Source organism: Ambystoma mexicanum, chromosome 6p, assembly GCF_040938575.1.
Source record: "Ambystoma mexicanum isolate Mex_15411 chromosome 6p, UKY_AmexF1_1, whole genome shotgun sequence".
NCBI classification, from domain to species: domain Eukaryota; kingdom Metazoa; phylum Chordata; class Amphibia; order Caudata; family Ambystomatidae; genus Ambystoma; species Ambystoma mexicanum.
In genome coordinates this window covers 786,511,117-786,531,418 of record NC_090935.1, presented here as the reverse complement: position 1 = coordinate 786,531,418, position 20,302 = coordinate 786,511,117, and the positions used below count along the sequence as shown (strand labels likewise).

The 20,302-nt window shown below is 45.5% G+C and overlaps 1 protein-coding gene across 13 annotated transcripts in view; it reads right to left on the bottom strand.

Moving 5' to 3' along the window:
* CAST (calpastatin) overlaps positions 1-20,302 on the bottom strand; it is a 757,786-nt gene that overhangs the window by 67,590 nt on the left and 669,894 nt on the right. For all 13 annotated transcript variants that reach the window (XM_069627659.1, XM_069627661.1, XM_069627656.1 and 10 more), the window contains one exon: positions 3,791-3,880. In XM_069627659.1, coding sequence (XP_069483760.1) covers positions 3,791-3,880 — 90 coding nt within the window. The remainder of the gene's footprint in view (positions 1-3,790; positions 3,881-20,302) is intronic.

Below are 20,302 nucleotides of genomic sequence, written 5' to 3'. Positions count from 1 at the left end.
ATGGGTCCTTTGGTCAGCTCTTTGGCAAAAGTTAAAGAGCCTTCCAGCAAACTCCCTTAAAGCTTTTGGATGCATGGATTGGCATTGCCCTCAGTTCTGTAAGGGTTCAGAAGTACAGGTCTGACACAATGGTGACTGGCAAAGACTTTTACTGTGGTATAAAAGTAAAGAAAAACCTATCTTGCACTATTTTTTCTTTAACTCTTTATTAGATTTTCAGCAATCCATAACGTCACATAGATCCAATAAAATATTGCAATAAGCATTCAATAACCAAAGTTTCTGAACATTTCACATCGTATACTTCATTAACATAACCACTCTATGTGAAACATAAAGCATAGGTACTCTCTAACCCACACTAAACATCACAAAAGACAAAATGAACAAATAAGAGAAATAAAAAAAATAAAAAAGGGCGGGGGAGTAAACTTGCATTTTCTCACATATATCTTACCCACCTCTCACAGTCTCACTACTATAATCAATCATACAGGGCTTCAAACGATCCCCATAACTTTAAGTAGTCTTCCTCTTTACCCTTATTCTTCATTGATACCTTATCATACTTTGATAGAGCCTGTAATTCCACCAACCAAACTTCAATATTAGGTTTCTTCCGAGTCTTCCAAATCATAAGGATTAGCTTAATCGCTACCATCACGGCCCTGTCAAACCAGAAATTGTGTTTTCTAGTGTTCACACATCTATCCTTATGTAAAAGCAAGATCATGTTTGCCGCAGATCTTTGCAAACTGATTCCAAAAATTAAATAAATTCTATCAACTACACCCTTCCAAAAGACTTGTACTCTTGGACAGTCCCATAATGGATGTATAAGAGTACCTCTATCAGCACCACAACTCCAGCATATCTCATCTAATATCAGTTTCAATTTGAACATTTTAGCTGGTGTCCTGTATATTCTTCCAATAATTTTCTGTCTGATCAGACGCAAGTTCATATCTTTCCCCAAATTCATACTCACCCTTAGTATATCTCTCCAATCATTTTCAGAAATAACCATATTGACATCATTCGACCAAGCTTCCTTCAACCCATTCCAAGCTATAAGATGTCCTATTTCCATGGGCATGAAACGCATGCAATTCCGCGCACTGTACTCTTGTCCAATCAGTAATTTACTAATTTCTGGTTTCATTCCAAGTGAGCCACCTGCCATATCTTTCTTTTGATTAATAAGGGAAGCCAAGTCCAAATATTTACTCATCTCTCTTTGTCCTAGATCGTATTTATTTTGTAATTCCTCAAAACGCAACAACCTGTTCCCATCCAGTATATCACCTAACTTCAAAATTCCCTTTTTAATCCAGCTCTTCCAACTCAGACATCTATTATTAAGTTGTAATGTCTCATTATGCCAAATAGATGCATCTGAGCTGAAACCGTATCTCTGGCCATTTTCCCTAAACCATAACCCAAAGACCTGTCTGGCCGCCACTATTGATTGTAACTTTAGCCTTTTATTAGACAGTTTTCCCATAGTATAAATATTTTCTAGATGATACAGTGCACAAATCTCTTTCCATACGTAGCCAGATTGGCTCTTTAACGCTTTCTTCTCTAAAATAATATGAACTCTTCTTAAGCATAAAGGCATTTATAGTATTTCACTAGATTCGGATATCCAAATCCGCCCTCTTCAGTTTTTTGCATCAATATGTATTTTGGAACACAAGGTTTTTTTCCTATTCCACACAAAAAGGATTGAAAGAGCTTATCAAACTTCAACAGCTGTTTTTTTTATAGATTAATAGTGGGACTGATTGAATAACATACAACACTTTAGGCAATAGAACCATCTTGATTGCGTTAATTTTTGCCTACAGATTCAAATTCAATCTTTCCCTTTTAATTATTAATGATATTTTGGCCATTACCTGATCTATATTACATTGAATTATTTTATTTAAATCTCCTATAATACGTATTCCTAAATATGTAAAACCCCTGTGCAACCATCTTGCCCTATTTCTGAGAGGGGATTCCCTACCTCAACTAAAAGTACTATGGAATCTGTCAGGATGGCCAAAGTAACAAGTCCACTGTTCTGTGTCAAAAAACCTATTTAATTCTCTTGCACTATGAATTAAACTAAATAACTGAGGGGGTTTCCATAGTTCCAAACTGAGACTGTTTTGAAGGAATTCCTCCTTTCCCCAGAGTTCCAGGTTCACCAGATTCTTACATTCAGCCTTCCTGACCAGGGGATTTAATTCCTCCCCTCTAGCCCCAGTTCACATTTTCAGGGGGATGTCTCCCTCCCCTTAACCTTTTTCTGTTTTTTGGTAGCTCAAGTCTGTGTAGGGAGGAATGTCTCCCTTCCCCTGGCCTTGCTCAGGATTCTAGGCAGTTTGCAATACCAGGGGAGGAATGACTCCTTCCCCTGGCCTTGCTCAGCTTTCGTCAGGCACAATCAACATGGTTCACTACGCTGCCAGGTACTGCGACAATAAAAAAGAATGATCTTTCTTCCTCTTATGGGTGCAGGTCCCAGACACTTCTTGCTTGGCTTTCCTCCTGGATAGACTTGGTTCACTGTATTGCCAGGTACTATTGTGCGGACCACGGTATGCCAAAGTATCTCTCGGTCAGGGTCCCAGACCATGTATTCTCGGCTTCTTTGTCCCCTATGGGCTTTCCACCATATTCTCGGGGCCCAGCACCATCCTAGCAATGTGCGTAACTTTTCTCATGGTCTGCAACGTCGAGGTCATCCCTGACATTTGCGACTAGCTGCAGGGCTTCCCAGACTCTTGAGGTCTTCTTCGGGTCTGCAGCAACTTCAAAGTTGCAAGCTTACTTCAGGCGGTGCAGTTCTCTACTTGCGCTCCCCAGGCCTTAGGAACGCCTGGAGCTTCTCTCTCCGGGCTTGTTGAGCAGTCCTTGCACTCTGAAACCAGCTATGGACCAGCCTGCTCCCTTCTCGGCACCCGGTCTGCTTTCCTCCATCATGGACCGTGGTAGCTCTTGCGGTTGCTTCAGGAAGGAGCAAAACTATTGTGCAGTCCTTCTCTTTTTGTATCCTCAGAGTGTTCGTATTGACTGGAATGCGTACCTTGCTCCCGCTGGGCTTTCCTCATTCCTCCGCACTTCTTCGTCCCAGTATTGACTTGATTACTCTACTGGGTTAGGGGGATTCATCCTCATCTCAGTTTTCTTATGCATTCCATATGGGTAGTCCCCTCTCTTCCTCGTCTCAGTATGTCTCACGAGGATGGCGTCCACCATTCTACAAAAACATATGGAAGTGTTGGGAACTACATAGGTTTGTTTAGGGTAGGAGGATGAGGGGTGGAGTGGGTAAATACTGAGTTCTCCTACAAAAGTCATCACTGGTCCCATTTGGGATTTCCCTCCCCATGAGATCCTCCCGCTGAGTACCACGCCCAGGGGGACTATCGGGTAGCAGTCTCACCTCTCTGTATGGAAGTAGTGACAATACAATGGGATTCATCACAGTTCTCATAACTAAACTGTTGCAGATGACATTTGGAAACAGCTAACAAGGACTTCCACAGAGCGAGCCACACAGGCACTTTTCCTGAACCCCCCGCCTCCTCCTACTCCACCCCAATATATAGCTGTAACGGCACTCAATCATTTTTGTTTCTTTCCATTGTTAATGGACTTCAGACAGTTGGTTTGTATTTTAAGCATGGCGAACTAAAAAAAACTACCAGCATGATGTTTCAATCCTGATTCAGGTATGTCAATGCACCCATCAACAGGCATAGTAAAATGAGAGAAAGCATAATGACCTCCCTACCTTTGCAGACTGATTTGTTGGTACAGTTTGAGGTGAAGCACAAAATCCCTCCGAGAGAGCATCAATAGCTTCTGTGTCATCCTTGGGGTTCTGAAACAGTAATCACAGTGAGAATAGACTCTGAACAGAAACAGCTACCATATATTGCAATTGTAGGATATTTTACAGAGGGACTGATAAGTAGAAAAGAATGAACCAGCTAACCATTAGTAGCTTTTATATGCACACCATATGGAAACATGGACAAAAATGTTAAATTAACAGATGATACACGCTATGGTTTCACTGTTCCATTGGCATCATAGAGGGTGGTTACAAGCCACTGTGAGAAATATATTGTATGTATATCTTTAAAATCCATTCTTCAGTGTAACAATTGCAACATATGAAATGCTTTATTTTCAATGTGACCCTTTTCGTTCGCCACTGCTATACTAGATCAGCTTGGCATTACTCAGACCGGCAATGATTGTTTGCCTAGAACACACCTTATACCACAATATTCCAATCACCATAATTCCAGAAAAAAAAGCAGCTGGGTTATCATAACGGGAAAGATGAAAATGCCAGTATCAGGAAGAATTTGAAAAAGAAATACATTTAAATAAATTACAAAGGAGCATTAGAAATCTGAGCGGAATAGATAAAACAAAGGTTGACATTTTAACTGACACAGATTACAAAGATGTTTCAACATAGGGAAAATGTACAAAACAGAATGGAGTCTCCTTAAAGTACCAACAACAAAGTATTTATGGTTCTTTAAAAAAGAGAGAGAAAAAAAATAAGTATTTGGGTTTCACAATCGGTAGTCACTTGTTGTCTGGGGGCATGTTCCCTCACTTCTTTCTTGCCTTCTGGTTCTGTCGATTCAAGTCCTCTTCTCATCCTGGATTCCTGGGAGACCCTTCCACCTGGATCTTGGGACCCTCATGGGCTTGCATGTTAGGCTGGGGTAGCCTCGAGGATAGGGCTGAGTGACAGTAAGCAGGGCCCCAGAACAACCACTAAGATGTTGACTACAATGCTTGGCTAGAGGCTGGGGTTGGTGATGCGACCTCTCTGACTTTACTCCTCAACACACTGTTCTATTAGAACTCCTCACAAGGCACAAATATCTGGTGCCTCAAGGGGCTTCTCCTACCCTTCTCTAAACTACTCTTCTCATTCATCTCTGATGAAAAGCTGCAAGGTCTTACTTCTACCACTCTGCTATTCTTCTCATCGGGCTTGTAGCATGCCTGCTCACGCCTCTCCTGCTCTCTTGATGCCCCCTTTAAACATCACCTCTGTGTTCCTGGCTTGCTTTCTCCAGAATGCATTCTGGCCACGCTCCACCTTCGCTCCAATATCTTTCTGAACCACATCCTCCAGAAAATTCCTCTCCTCTTTCTTCCTCCTGGGTTTTACCTCCAACCTCCTCTCTATATCCTCCTATTTCCAATCCTTCTTTAATATTTCCTCTAGAAACCTTACTCCTTCTGGTGTTCTTCGTTTCCACCCCACCCTACCCCCATCTTCGGTTTGCTTTCCAACTCTTCCTTGTAATCTTTCTTTTCTCAGATCTTTATTCGCCATCCCCTTTCCTCCAGCAACTCTCTTCTATTGCTAAACAGCCTCACCAGTATGAGGAAACCCACTGTTTAAAAAGCAGCATGGCCCTGCACCTGCGGTAGGCCCTTGCTTAATGTTTTTCGACTCGAATTTAGATTGTCTGAGCAAGAATAGTGCACTGCTTTTCGGCTGCCCCTGTAGCCTCACCCCTCTCCTGCACGTAACCTCGGTCAGATCCTTCATGTAAGCCAGCTGCTATTTTGAGTTTGCATCCTGTCCAGTGCCGAGTGAATTTATTTTAGCAGAGACCTGGTATCCCGGTCTAACCCATATCGATTTACGTGGCACAATGACCGTTTCTCTGTTAGCCTGCACACAGGTGTTATAAAAGTAATTTGCTCAAAATCAAACTATTTCTAAAAATCAAGCAATAAAAAAAAACAGGTTATACCACATAGCACGATATCAGTCATTTGTGCAGCCTACGTACACTACACATGCCAAAGCTTGGATTAGTACCCGGATCTACAGGTTCCAAGCTTAGAAACCTAACCGCTGCACCACAATTCCTCAAAAATGTACCTTAGATCAGATAAAGAAAAGCATACTTCAGGAAAAGTGCTAGACAAGGAAGAAGAAAAGGAAGACATTCAGGAGTTCTACAAAAAAGTATTTAAAGTGGACCACTTGCAATAGGGACACAGAATGTACATTCTGATGATCTGTCCCTCTTTTAGGAGTGAAACAATGTGTCCTGGGTTTCTGAAAGAAATGAAAACCAACCGACTCCTTTCTCCATTAACAAAGGGCGAGCCATCGATAGCTTTAATGCTGCTGTTTGCAAACATTTTCCAAAAGACAAACCATGCCGTTATGCTTCTTGTGATGGAGACATTTTTTGCGTCTTTCCTTGCAAAGCCAAGAAGCAATATAACAAAATGTGCATCGTATGGAGACACTGCATTTCAGTATTACTGATCCTACAAAGGCATTGGAGAGGAGAAATGTGCTACCTGTACTGATTCTCTTTGACATTTGGGATATAGACTGGAAAGGTATACTATTGATAACATCTGTAAAGTAATGGATATTTAAAACTGCTTCAAAGGTAAAAACTTAACATCATAACTGAAAGTTGATGCAGTGAAATCAATCATTTTTGTGGATTAGTCCGTCCTCAAAATGGCATCAAATGAATATGGCCTTCATTTAATAAACAGGCACAGTCAACTTACTGTTCCAGAAATATTATTTGAAGCACATGAGCAGTGCTTGGACTATCCAACCACGCAAAGAAGGATGATGCTCTCCATCTTTCACCCCATCATATTTGCCATTATGCTGGGCGCCCCAGATCTTTTGGATTAAAGTGATATTGAATGAATTCATGTAGCCAGCAAGGATGTACACACTCCATTACAATAGGCACTGATAAGCCCATATTATAAGGCAAGCTGTGATTCAGCACCCCCTGAAAGTAGAGACATTGGCGTGTAAAATTCCATTACAGCGCACTACGAAATCAGAATATCTACCCTCCTAATATTGCTTAAATACAGTGAACTACACAAAATAATAGGAAGGATAGCTAGAGTAGAGCACGCACATTGTAGACAAAAAAATGTTGGTTGGGACATATCAATAGCAATAAAATATATCAACGGTCAAAGAAAATCTATAATGTCATGAGCGTCCAATTGCTATTCCTAAGAAAGGGAGGTCTAATCTACTCAAACATTTTAGGTCACCCAGTAACATAGCATATCTAAAAGAGCACAGATTATAACTCAACTGCAACAGTGTTTAACCCACCAGCTCATACGAAGATACTACTTGGCCTTGTTTGAAAGAATTGTATTGTATTGTATTGTATGCTAACTTATAAAGCATGGCAAAGACCCGAAGGCATCAAGGTTCTGAAGCAGTGAGCTGCCAGAGAGGGAGGCATGGAGAACAGACTCAGAACAAACAGGTTTTCAGATGCCTACGAAAGGCAGATAATGCCGAGTACTCCTAACATGCGGCGGAAGCGCATTCCACAATGTGGGTGCCAGCACTGAAAAGGATCTGCCACCCATCCGGGTGCGCCGAAAGCGGGGAACAGTCAGCAGAAGCTGACCAGCTGAGCGAATGTTTCTCTTAGGTTGATAGCCAGCCAATCTTGACTGAAGGAATGAGGCCCCTGTGGCATGGATAGCCTGATGGACAATACATCCAATTTTAAACTCTAGCCGAGACTTAACCGGGAGCCAATGAAGGCGCCGCAGAAGGTCACAAGAGTGAGCAAATCTAGGGGCACCCAATGGCCAACCTGGCTGCCGCATTTTGTAGAATTTTAAGTCGCTGGACTATAGCCGCCGGTTGACCCTTGTAGATGCCATTGCAGTAGTCAATGGCACCCATCATGGCGGCGGTGACAATTCTACTCCTAGCATTACTAGAAAAGAATGGAAGCACCTTCTTCAGTACCCTGAGTTTAGCAAAGCCGCAACGGCATACAGCAGAGATCTGTGCCTGTCTGGAGCCAGACGACATAATCTTTATGCCCAGGCTTTTCACTACGCTGGCAGGCTGAGGACAAAGCCCAAGGCAAGTAGGTTATTAATCAGGAGTCCAGCCAGTGGTTGACTTTCCGATAACAAGTATGTCTGACTTGTCGCTGTTTAGTTTTAACCAGCTGTCAGACATCCACTGGCAAACCGCATAGAGAGACAGTCCCTCAGAAGGATTGGGGGACAGTCAGTCGGGACATTAAGACGAAAGAAGATTTGTGTGTCGTCCGCCTACATGTAGAAATGAACACCAAAACTGGCAATAAGTTGGGTCAGGGCAGCCATGTATAAATTAAAAAGCAAAGGGGAATGTGCCAATCCCTTGGGGACTCCACAGTCAACCACTGTGCAAGAAGAAGTAAAAGGAGGGACAGACACCACCTGGGTGTGCCCTGATAGAAAAGAAGAAAACCGTTTCAAAGGCATTCCTGAAACACCGGCATCCAAGAGACACTGCAGCAGTCTCGGGTGGTCAATGATGTTGAAGGCCGCAGAGAGATTGAGTAAGATGAGAGCACTCGTCTCTCTGTGGTCTGATGCCAGTGCAATGTCGTCATGGAGAGCCACCATTACTGATTCTGTACCCATCCCAGGACGGAAGCCCGTCTGGAAGGGGTGAAGAATGTCATTAACCTCAAAATGAGTAGAAAGCGGAGGATTGACAATGGCTTCCAACAGTTTAGACAGAGCAGGAAGAAGTGATATAGGACGATCATTTTCCACCATCTCAGGATCTAGATGGGGCTTCTTGAGCAGTAGGGAGGCAACTGCATGCTTCAAAGAAGGGGCAACGGATCCTGTGTTGCATGAAAATGGAAGTGCCTCGGTAATAGAAGGGTTCAAATTCAACGCCGGGTCCTGTAAGATATACAAAGGAATAGGAGCCATAGGTGAGACCGATTTAAGTTTGTGGAGCGCCTCTGCAACCACGCTCTCTGAGATGGGGCAAACTGAAACGTGTTGGAACATTTAGAGACCGGATAGTACAAAGATTTAGTGGTCTTGGGTGTAATGCTTTTCTCAGCACGAATGTTGTCTCTAATCGTCCACATTTTATTTTGGAAGAATGAGGCTATGAGATTGCATCGAGACTGGGAGCGAGAGGCCACAGCGGGGGGTTGGTGGGTTAGGACAGGAGTATTAAGCTCCTTGGCCACTAAAAAAAGCTCCTTAGAAGAGCATGGGGCATTGATCATTCGATCAGGGTAATGTTGAGATTTGGCAGTTTTAACCACCTTTTGATAGTGGTTTCTTGCATGTGCATATGCCAATTTGGTTTCAGGATTTGGTAGTAATTGCCATTTCCGCTCAAGGCGGCATTGTTGTTTCAGTAGCCGCAGTACTGAGGAATACCAGGGGGCAGAGGGAGCGCTGGGCGAAGGGTGAAGCTGAAGTGGGGCTAAGGCCTCTGCTGAATCTGTAAAAGCTGCGACCAGAGCATTACAAGCATTCAAGCCATTAGTTCTGTGATGATAAATGGAATGCCATATCATATCATATAATCAGAGACCGCACATGAGATCTTGTTAATAGGGACCGGAGACCAACATCGCTGTAGTTTCAGAAAGGGGGGAGGGGCTTGGTTTTAGGATATGGTTGGAACTCTAAAAATAGAAATAGCAGTCTCGTGTTATTAGAGTTCTTATTAATAAAAATATATTTTTTAAAGCTAATAGAGCATTATTTTAAGAAACATGTGAGCTTGCCAGAGATGGGAAAATCTACATTTGCTGACCATATTAAAGCTTTCATGGTGTGCAATGGGCGTAGCTTTCCATATTTGTACAGACCACAATTGAGTTAGATATTTTTTAATCAAATGTGCTACTTAATTCACTCTCCAGTGAAGACAGGAAAATGGGAGCATGTGACCTCCTGGACCTATATCAGAGCAGAATGCTCAGGATTCTGTGAGTGAATGTTGAGCTAGAGGAGAGTTGATCTAAGGTGTTTCCGTGTTTTTCTTTTTTAAATAAATACCTCTTTTATTGCAGTTTTGTAAATGCAAAACTGCACAGCACGGCCCAGAACATGAGACCCCACCACCAAATGCAGACACAGAACACGTTTATATATGTCTACTTCAATCAGATCTTGCAGTATCTCTGGAAGACCTATTAAAAATTGAGAGGGGAGCATTTTAATGTCAGTCCATCCAATAGACTCTCCGGGCTGCTGTGTCAAAGAAAGGGCAAGTAATAAAGAAAAGGAAGAGTTTACAGACCCAAGATCATCCATGTAACAACCCTAAAAATGTAAGATGCTATCCCTGCTAAGTGCCAGTAAGTCACTGGCTATATTGGTCCCATCACTCATCCAAGCGGGTCATAAGTCTATGAAGAACCAAGATTCATCTAGAGCCTATAGACCTGTGAGAATATTTACTGGATTTTCATTGGTAACATATACTATCCACTGACCAGCTTGCCATCATAGGAGCATGGATCCTCGGAATCTTAAAATGTGAAATCTCACCAAAGACGTCTTTGAGAACAACATACGTTCCCACCAAACTCTTACAAGAATATCAATGATCTTAACAAGACATTAACATTGATTTCCTAGCTCACCCCTGCTGCAAAACAACTTTAGCACAGAATCCAAAAGAATGCATGTTTCATCAACCCTTGCCTATATCCAGAGTGACTCTTTCAGGGACCTCGCTCGTTTCAATGACCCAACAATGTATTCTTTGTCCTTCCATGTACCCCTCATTTTTGCAGGATGAAGCAGGGTTGGGGGAGTTCTCCTAAAGTCTACCTGTGGTAAGACTTTATAAAACTATTCGTTGGTATACAGAACCCCAACTTCTAGTACGAGTCTGTACTACTCAAATGTTTGGTAGTATGGTAGAGCAGTCAGGCTCGTCTTAGAAGAGAGATGTGAGTTGTCGGCAAGTACAATGAATTCAGTAAATACATTGGCCAGACTCTTACGCACTTGTAATTATAGTAAAATAGTTATTTATTTTATATACACAAGGATAAAGTTTCTTTCAAATAAGTAATTATTATTTCAAACTAATAAACACAATAGAAAACCAATGCAATATTTCAGGCGAGTAAACCAGTAGTTAGGAGTTATACTTATGAACAAAGTTCAAGGTAAGTAAAATAACTTGTAGCAACTCAGAAAATGTTCTGTTGTAGGAGTAAAAAGAGTTACTCAAAACCAATAATAGCAGGTCAGTATTAAAGAGACGTGTAATACTTTTCAGAGGCCTTAAGGCTTTAACAATCCATCCCTATATAGGTATGATTTCTTCAAAGTCCGATTGGTGGTACAGCAGATAAGGCACAGCAGCAGAAAAGGCAAAGTTCCAGAGGATTCTTCAATTACAAGTAAGTAGACTGCATTAGAGGGTCAAAAAGGTTTCATGGACCTCCAGAAAGGCTCCCTATGGGCTCGCAATCATTAGGCCTGGGAGAACGGTATGGGCAAACACCCAAACACCGGAATCAGCACTCCAGCAGCAAATGAGCAACAGAATGACTTGAGGTATGTAGTACCACAAGTCCCACAATACCTGAGGAGTTGTGAAGAAGATGCAGCTGGATTCTTTCACTGTGCAGCAGCGGTGGACACAGTCTCCTGTTCCTTAGTCGTGGTAACAAAAGGAGAAACTCTGAAAGGGATGTCTCAGCAGCAGTCGAGAGAAAGGACTCACAGAAAAGGATTGTTCGTGCTCCAATGTCGGTCTGCAGTTTTTATGCCTTTGCACAGGCTCCAAGGGAGAACAGTTCATGGCCGAACGATTCACCTTGCTTGCTCTGTCCTCGACTCTGTTGGGGGGCGTTTGAGGAGGGGATTCTGTCCCCTTTAAATGTAGCCGTGCTCAGAGGCGTGGTACCAGGAGCATGTACTCCCCTGACTCTGCCCTCTTCTGCCACTCTTCAGTTCCCTTTTATGCGTGTCGGACAGATTTCTCAAAGCCCAAGTACATTCTTATTAGGGGGGAGGAAGTCTGCCAGGGAACATGCCTTTGGAAGGCCACAGCTATAGCCTTTGTCCTGACCACATGAGCATGTACATTTCCTGGTTGTTCCTTGTTCTGCATTTTGTAGGCCTCCTGAATGGCAGCCACCATCCACCTTGCGATAGAGGCTTTGGAAGCCTGAAAACCCAGTTTCGAACCACCAAAGGAGATGAACAATGCATCTGATTTCCGAAAGCCCTTAGTCCGGTCCAGATAGAACACCAATGTCCTTGACACGTCCAAACAATGTAGGACCTCTTCTGCCTCGGACTCCGGATTAGGAAAGATCTCCTCATTGAAATGGAAGGAAGATACCACCTAGGAAGGATGAGTGTGCAGCACAACTGTGTTCTGATGGAAAGTGGCATATGGTTCTGATGCTACCAGGGCTTGGATCTCGCTGACCCTGCGTGCTGATGTAAGCCCCACTAGGAGGGTCGTCTTGGTGACCAGTCTGATGTCCAATGATGCTATGGGCTCAAACGCTCCAAGCACCACATTGAGGTCCGAGACCGGGTGCAGACACTTGACAGGGGGGGGGGGGGGGGGGAGTACATCCTTGTTAATCCTGCAAGATGCCTCTTGACCACCGGGTTTGATATGGAGTAAGACAACCTGTCCGAGTTCCTGTAGGCTCTGATGGGAGCCAGGTAAGTCCGGCATGGGTTGACCTGCACGCCCGAGTGAGCTAGGTGTGCCGAGAATGATAGTACTTGATTGAGTGTGCAACCCATAGGATCTATGCCCTCGTCCATTGCCCAGTGACAAAACCTGGCCATTTGCTCTTGTACTGACCTCTAGTGGAGTCAATCCTTGCCCTTTGTATAATCCATAGATTTTCTTGGGGCAACTGCAGGTGCTGCAGAGCCACATTTTCAGGAACCAAACTGCTAGGAATAGCTTCTGCAGAGTGGGTTGAATCACCCACCCCCCTGCTGAGAGAGGAGGGGAGATCACATAACTGGAAGTGAAACAGGCCCCTGAACCGCCAGCCACAGCAGCTCTGAAAACCAAGGCCTGGCTGACCACTGCAGCGCCATCAGAATTAACTACAGTCCCTGGGCCTCCCTGACCTTGCAGACGACCCTTTGAATTAGTGGGGTTGGTGGGAAAGCGTATGCCCACATTTTGTCCCATTGCAGATGCAGTGCATCCCCAAGCAATGCCCTGCCCATCCAGGATTCAAACTGCTGGCTGCACCTGTTCTGTTTCTTGGCAAATAAATTATCTCTGTAAAATCTCCAGCAGGACTTGTGGGTCCAACTGCCACTCGTAGTTGTCTACCCTCAGCCTGCCGAGCCTGTCCGCCTCTAGATTGGACTGATTGCAAACAGCTGTATGATGTGCGCAATCGTCCATTGCCAGATCCTGATAGTTTAGCCTGCACAGGGGAAGGGACCTGGTGCCCTCTTGCTTGTTGATGTAGTATATTCAAGTGGAGCTCTCCATCTGAATGCAAACTGAACTATCCCTGACCATCATTAGACAAGCCTTGAGTGCCAGCTGTATGGCCGGCAGCTAGAGCAAGTTGAAGTGACGCGCCTTGCACTCTTGTCAACCACAGATCATGCACAGGGGGATCGCCCAGAGTGCCCCCCCAGCCATCCAATAAGGAGTCTGTCATGATAGTCCAACGGGCTGCTCGAACGGCATGCCAACCATGAGATTGTCCTCCTGCGTCCACCACACCAAATCCTGATGAATTCCTCCGGAATGGAGACTGTTGCTGCCTGGAAGTCTGTTTCCTGGTTCCAGGAGGCCGCTGGGTGTAACTGGAGCCTCCCCATCCTGAGCCTTGTATTCGGGGTGGCCAGCAGGCATGCCGCCATAATGCCCAATAGGTGCTGAAACCATCAGCCCATAGTTGTCGATCTGCGCAGAAAATGTCCAGCAGCTGTCTCTGCACACCAATCCTCTCTGCAGTGGGAAAAATCCTCTGCTCTCTGGTATCCCACAGTAGGCCAAGGAAGCCTAGGGTCTGGGTGGGCTGGTGCCGAGACTTGCTCTGGTTGATGGAGAATCCCAGCTCATAGAGGATGTCCATAAGTCTGGCAGCCATAATCTGAACTGCACCTGGAGACCTCCTCCGGACCATCCAGTCATCCAGGTACGGGTAAATATGGTGACCCTCTGACCTGAGCACTGCCACCACCGAGTTCATTAGCCTAGTAAATACCCATGGGGCCCCATTCAGGCGGAGTGGTAGAACCCTGTACTGGCAGTGACAGACCATCACCCTGAACCGTAGGAAGGCCAGATGAGGTGGCCAAATCGGGACGTGAAGATAAGCATCTTTGGGGTCCAGGGAGCACGTCCACACAGAGTCTCTGCATTCAGAGCTGGCATATCCATCTTGAACTTCTGGAGAGGTAGGGAAAGATTTAGTAAGGATAGATCGAGAACCACTCGCAGGCCTGCCTGGTTCTTCTGAATTATGAAAATGTGCTAATAAAATCCTGAGCCTCTTAGGGAAAGGGGGACTTACATGACCGCCCCACTCTGTACAAGTGTACAGATTTCCGCAAGGGGAGTCGGCCGGTGTCCGATCTGAGTGAGGGTAGATGAGGGGAGGAAGGTGGGGGCTGGAGGAAGGAGGCGGAATCCATGGGCGACCACTGATGAGATCCATGGATACACCGGGACTGAATGTGGAGAGTAAGCCTGCCCCCCACTGGAGAACTGTGGACTTTGATACCAACTTCATTGTTTCTTTCCATCAGAGGCTGGTGCCTGGGAGGGGGACTGGAAGAAACCTTTGTTTGAGGTCCTTTGCGGTTTGCGCCTGTGGAGGCTGGGAGACCTATCGGCTGGTGTGCCCTATGCTGCTGGAAGCTAGCCCTTGAAGCCGCAAAATGTTCTCCCACTGTCAGACCGTGCCTTCCCCTGTTCGTAAGGTTAAGCAGCTGGTTTTGCCAGGATGGTTAATGACTTTGTGGTTTCAGAGCTGGTCCTATTCTGTCGATGAATGGAATAAGACCCCATCCTCAAAGGGGAGATCTAGGATGCGTTCCTGGACGTCTGGGTTGAACTTGGTAGCCCTAAACCAAGCCATACTCTGCAGGTCGTTGGCAATGCAAATGGCCCTGCCTGCCTTGTCAATGTGGGCCACGGTTTGGGTTAGCCCGATTTGAAGGCCGCCTGCTTGTGCACTGGCAGATCCGGCAGGAAGTCCGCAAATTCCCTGCATTGCCTATCATTTGCTGTGGCCAGCAAAGCATCCGTGTTTGCCTGCCAAACGTGAAGCCCGGCATTTTGATACATTTTATTCACATAAGCTTCCAAGGTTTTCTCCTCCTCCTTACCAAGTAATGCAGAGGTGGACGATTTTGAGGCATGCAGCTTGGCGTACATGGAAGCCGCCGCTATAACAGAGGAATGAGGTTGAACAGATAGCAGTAGTGTGTCCCCCTCGGCCTGCCTATATTTGTCATCCAAGCGCTTGTTGGTGGGCTGACTGGAGTAGGGCTTAGCCCAGATCTTTTTGGCAAGTGCCTCCCCATCCTTCTTCAAAGGAATGCCTGATCTGGTCGATGCTCTGATAGTAAGCACCTCATCGAGGACCCCTGCCTCTGGCTGCTCCTTATGCATTTGTGGGATGCCCAGATCCTCTGCCAGTCCCGCTGACCTGTCATGGAAGGCTCTCGCTGATGACAAGGTGTTGGCATCCTCATCTGTGTCTGCCTGGTCTTCAGTATCACAGGAAGGGGTAGCCGGCAGGATCTGTGTGGCCTGCAGAGTATGAGGCGGTGGAGACTACCCAGTGATAAGAGGCGTAGGAGCCGGCGTTGGTGTGAGCAGTACCCACGGCAGTGGTTGAGCCGGGCCCGATGCAGACAACACAGCGGTGGAGGGTAGCACCAGACCTGGTGGAGGCTGTGGCAGTACCGGTTGTGGAGGTGTAGGAGGAATCATCTCCTTTATTATGCCCCTCAAAATACCAGCCATTTGTGGAGACTTCAGAGTCAGGAACTTGTCTAAGAAGCGTTCCTCACATGCTGGAGATGCGCGCTCATGACCTGTCGTCGTAGCCAGGGTAGTAGCTGTGGTCGGCTGAGTTCTACCTGTGCCGTGCCTGGCCTCTATGTAACTCGCCTGAGTGTAGGCGGTATACCACAGCATCTGTGGTGTATGCACAGGTGATCATTCCAGTCTTGGCACAAACTACTGCCTGGATGCTGGAGGAATGACCCTCTGGGATCCTTTCGACTGGAAGGGCGTGCCTCTGTACACGACTCCAACTGGTCAGTCGGTGTCGCCATTTTTTCCTGGACTGACAAGCGCGGGAACTGCGTAACCGTCGAGGTACTTGCACATGCCTATACCCGTTTGCTTTGAAGCGTAGGTTCGGGACGCTTCTGCACCTACGGTGTAGACCTGGCAGGCTGACCGCCCTAGAACCGGTAACAGAGAAAACCCCTCAGGAGATTTCCCAGAACGAGAGCCCTTGGACCCCTCAGTCTTAGGAAAGTCCGTTGATCCTTTGGCCAGAGGCTAATAGCGCTAGGAGCCTTGGGGTAGCAGGACCTCAACAGTCCCTCCCACTCTGGGTTTTCCTAGGGAAGGAATAACCCTTGTGGGGTGCTTTCAAAAGGAGAGTACTTACTTTGGCCTTTGCTTTCCTGCACACGTTGTGTTCAGACAGAGACCTGGAGAAGAGTTCCCTCCACCTTGCATGCCGGTTTTTGAGTGACTGCGCAGTAAGAGCTTTGCATGCTGAACAGCCGTCCCAACTGTGATCCTCAATGAGGCACTGCTGGCACAGCAAATGCAGGTTCAACACCAGAAAGGATCAGTCGCAGGAAGGGCACCTACTGAAGCCCGCCGCAGCCGACATGCAGGGGGAGGGCGAGGCTCAGGAGGACGGTGTCTGACTGATGCTACGAAGAAGTGAAGAAAAATTACAAAAATGAGTGGGACACAAGGTCCCAGGGGAAGTTGAAGTGCATGGAATTAGGAGGGGAAAAGCAAAAACAAGAGGTGATGGCTGGAAGGTTTAAAATTAATCTTAACCTCTGGCATTGCTTTGTACAACCTTACAGGCCATCATTTTCCACCTGCTAAGCCATTACAGAAGGGGAAATATATGCAAATCGGGCTTAATCCCACCCCAGTCCAGCCCGAACTGCTAGGTCACATCCCTTCTGCGCGAGACCACAAGCATCCCCAGGCATGTTTAGCCTTGTTGGACCTGATCAGTGAGGAATAGCTTGGGTCTCTAGGCCCAGCAGGGATGGGACCCACGTCTGGCCACTGTGAGACGGTATGCCCAGACGTGGATCCCTTGCTCGCTGCGCCATAGGGAACCAAGCTGCACCTCACTGAGGAGGCCCAACAAGGTTAAAACATGTCTGAGGTTGCTTGTGTTTCCATGCCGAGGGGATCTGGCCTAGCAGTTCGACCACGGCTGCTCCCATTGGTGGCAGTACCTGACTGATTTTCAAATGGTTGAACCCCTTTTGCAATGGTGCCGACTGGCTAAAAAACAGTGGTGTGGAAGGTTGCCCAGAGCAATGCCAGTGGTTCAGATTCATTTGAAACCTTCCACCCATCATTTTTTTGGTTTTAATTAGGAGGGAACAGGCCTCAACCACCAGCGCAGGTGAAGCAGGTCTGCACCAGTCGACGTGGAAAAGAGGACTGGGGTGTGGCGCCAGAAGGCGCAGTCAGGGGAGCACATGCTCCTGGTACCATGCCTCAGTGTGCAGCTACATTTTTAAAGGGGAAAGGCTTTTTTGTGTGAAAATGGTTCAGTTCCTTCCCCTGCGAGGGAAGTCCATGCAGTTTAGAGGAAAGGGGGCGGAACATAGGAGTATATAGGATCGTCATCCACTTCGAGTAACCGAGATACCCAGTTTGGCATCAAGGAAATAAGATCGCCACCTTCTACCCAGGTGAGATGGGAGTAAGATGGAGGCAAATGTCCCCAACTTGCTTCGTCAGCATCACTTTCAACAGATATTCAAGCCTGCCTTCCATAGCACTATTTCCTTTCATTACTGCCATTATTTCTTTGCCCATCTGGTTGGGATTGTTTGGGAGCACTGCCGGTCCAGCTTAGTGGTCCTTTGCTCGATGTGACAAGTTCTGGACTCCAGATGGGCTACCTTTGCATTGAGTTTATGAAAAGTATTTTCAAGCTGATGCAGATTATTCAATGTGGCTAAAACAGGGGCCCTTGAAAGGTGAGGAAGGTTTGCACGACTGCTGCCTAGGTTTAGCTATAAATTGTCCAGACCTTCTGGAGGGACAGTGGGGTGCAAAGACGACCAGATCAGCAAATGTATCTTTTTTCTTTCCAGGTGTTCCTAGTTTTTTGTCCCATATAAAACCATAACCAAGAAACATTGATCGAGCCCAAATGTGTTTTACTGCCTTAATGTTCCAATAGTTTGAACTTTCAGCAGGCAAGAAAGTGCACAATTCTCTGAATCTGGGCACATACACGAATTATTAAACAAACTGATACCACTGGCCTGTAAAATAGTTAACTAACATTGCCCACACTCGATCGCCCACAGTCTTGCTCCAAAGCAGATGGGAGCACAAACTAACCTTGCCCACAGTCACAATGCCCTCCTGCATCACCATCAGTGATAAGGGGATAGCTTGATGAACTCCCAGTATTGCACTCTGGTATCGTCTTCGAGACTGGCACTCATTTCCATAGAGCAACTACCGTCTCAACTAACAAATTGGCACCCTCCCATTTTCCATTGTGAAACACTGAAAATATGCAATCCGACTCCCTATCAAATACGGCTTTTCCAGCTGTGGTCGACTGCAGTGAATTCAGTGCACTCCCAGTCAGCAGGGCTCACGAAAGCAGTCAGTGAGTAGCACAGTGCCCCAACCTCTTCCGAGTAACAACAGAGTCTTAACTGTGCCTAACACGCAAACAGACCCACAAGAGGGAGGCCCCCCCCATTGCCTCACCCGCCGACCATCTGCCCATACTCCAATGCTCAGAAAAAGTCCAGGAGAGTCCTCACCTGTCCTTAATAGGGCACTGGTCATGAGATTTGAACTTGTTGCTGGGTTCGTTCGCCATGTAGAATGGGTTTCAAAGAAATTAGCAGCCATGCCAGGCCCCAGGTGAGGTGGTTGTTTTGTACCCGAACAAACACCCTCAACCTGTCTGCGGTCCTCGTGCCTTGATTCCACTAGAACAGAGCTTAAACTCTTTATAGAGGGAGGATGCACCAACATCGATATATTAGGAGTATGTGCAATAGGTAAGCACTCGTAAACTAACTAGGGAACCAGCTGAACATATTCAGCTGCCCAGTGAGGTGGGATATGGCTGATGGATGCACATAAGTGTGGAGGATGCATGAAAAATGTGCTATAGGTGGCACTTCATCCAAGATGGATTTAGGGATGCTCTTCTAGAGACTTCTGATCAATGCCAGATCGCAGAATGGCAGAGTGAAATATAATAAACATATTTTGGCAAACAATACTAAGCCAAATGAAGGAAATGAAGAATATTGACCTACACTTTTGACCCCAAATGATGCTAACGGGGGATGGGTATAATGGGAGACGGTCACATTACTCCTTTTCTTGTCATAGTTACAACCATCATGAACTGCTCAAAAAGAACTGACAGTAATGGGGCAGAATGTGGCAGCGCTAGACCATAGTCAAACACACCTAGTTGCCACAAGATGATCAACATTTAAACTGTTCTGTCACTTTCACTAATATTTAGAAGAGCACGACCATGCCACGAACCCCCAGCCAGAACCCAACTACTGAGAGAATAGGACTTGTACCAAACGGTTATTGTATAAAGGCATATAACCTTAGAATGCATTTTCTATACATTCAATGTATCTTCTTAATAACCCTTTAAGTTCTCTGGGTGAGCATGTTGGTCCTGAATTCCCATAAAGAATCACTGTAGGCTCTGCCTACCCCGCACTTCATTTTAAAGAAGAGTGATGTATTTTAAACATGATCCTAGAATATATAGTTTTACATTTTTCCATCCTCTCTCCAATATTTATTTTTTCAATATCCTTTGTCATTTTTATGGTTGAAATCAGAAAAACACAACTGAAACAAGAAAACAAACACGACGGGGAGGCAATAGATAACAGTAAAGTAACCATTGTCAAACACATGCTTACTTATTATGCAGACTGAAAACCTTATGGGAAAGAAATTATTTCAATTGAATGCAATATAGCAAAATACAAAATCACTTTAATGTTAATTCATAAAAACATCTTAAAAACATTATTGGCTTCTAGGTGAACCAGTCATACCTTTCATTCCACTCATACGTTTTACAAACAAGGGCTTCTACAATTTGAATGTTCTTCTAGCATATTCATTGTTTACAATAAGCATGACATAGGGAAAGAAAAAATAAAACACATTTGGTTTTCCTTTTAGGTCGACATATGTTTCGGCCCTTGATGGAGT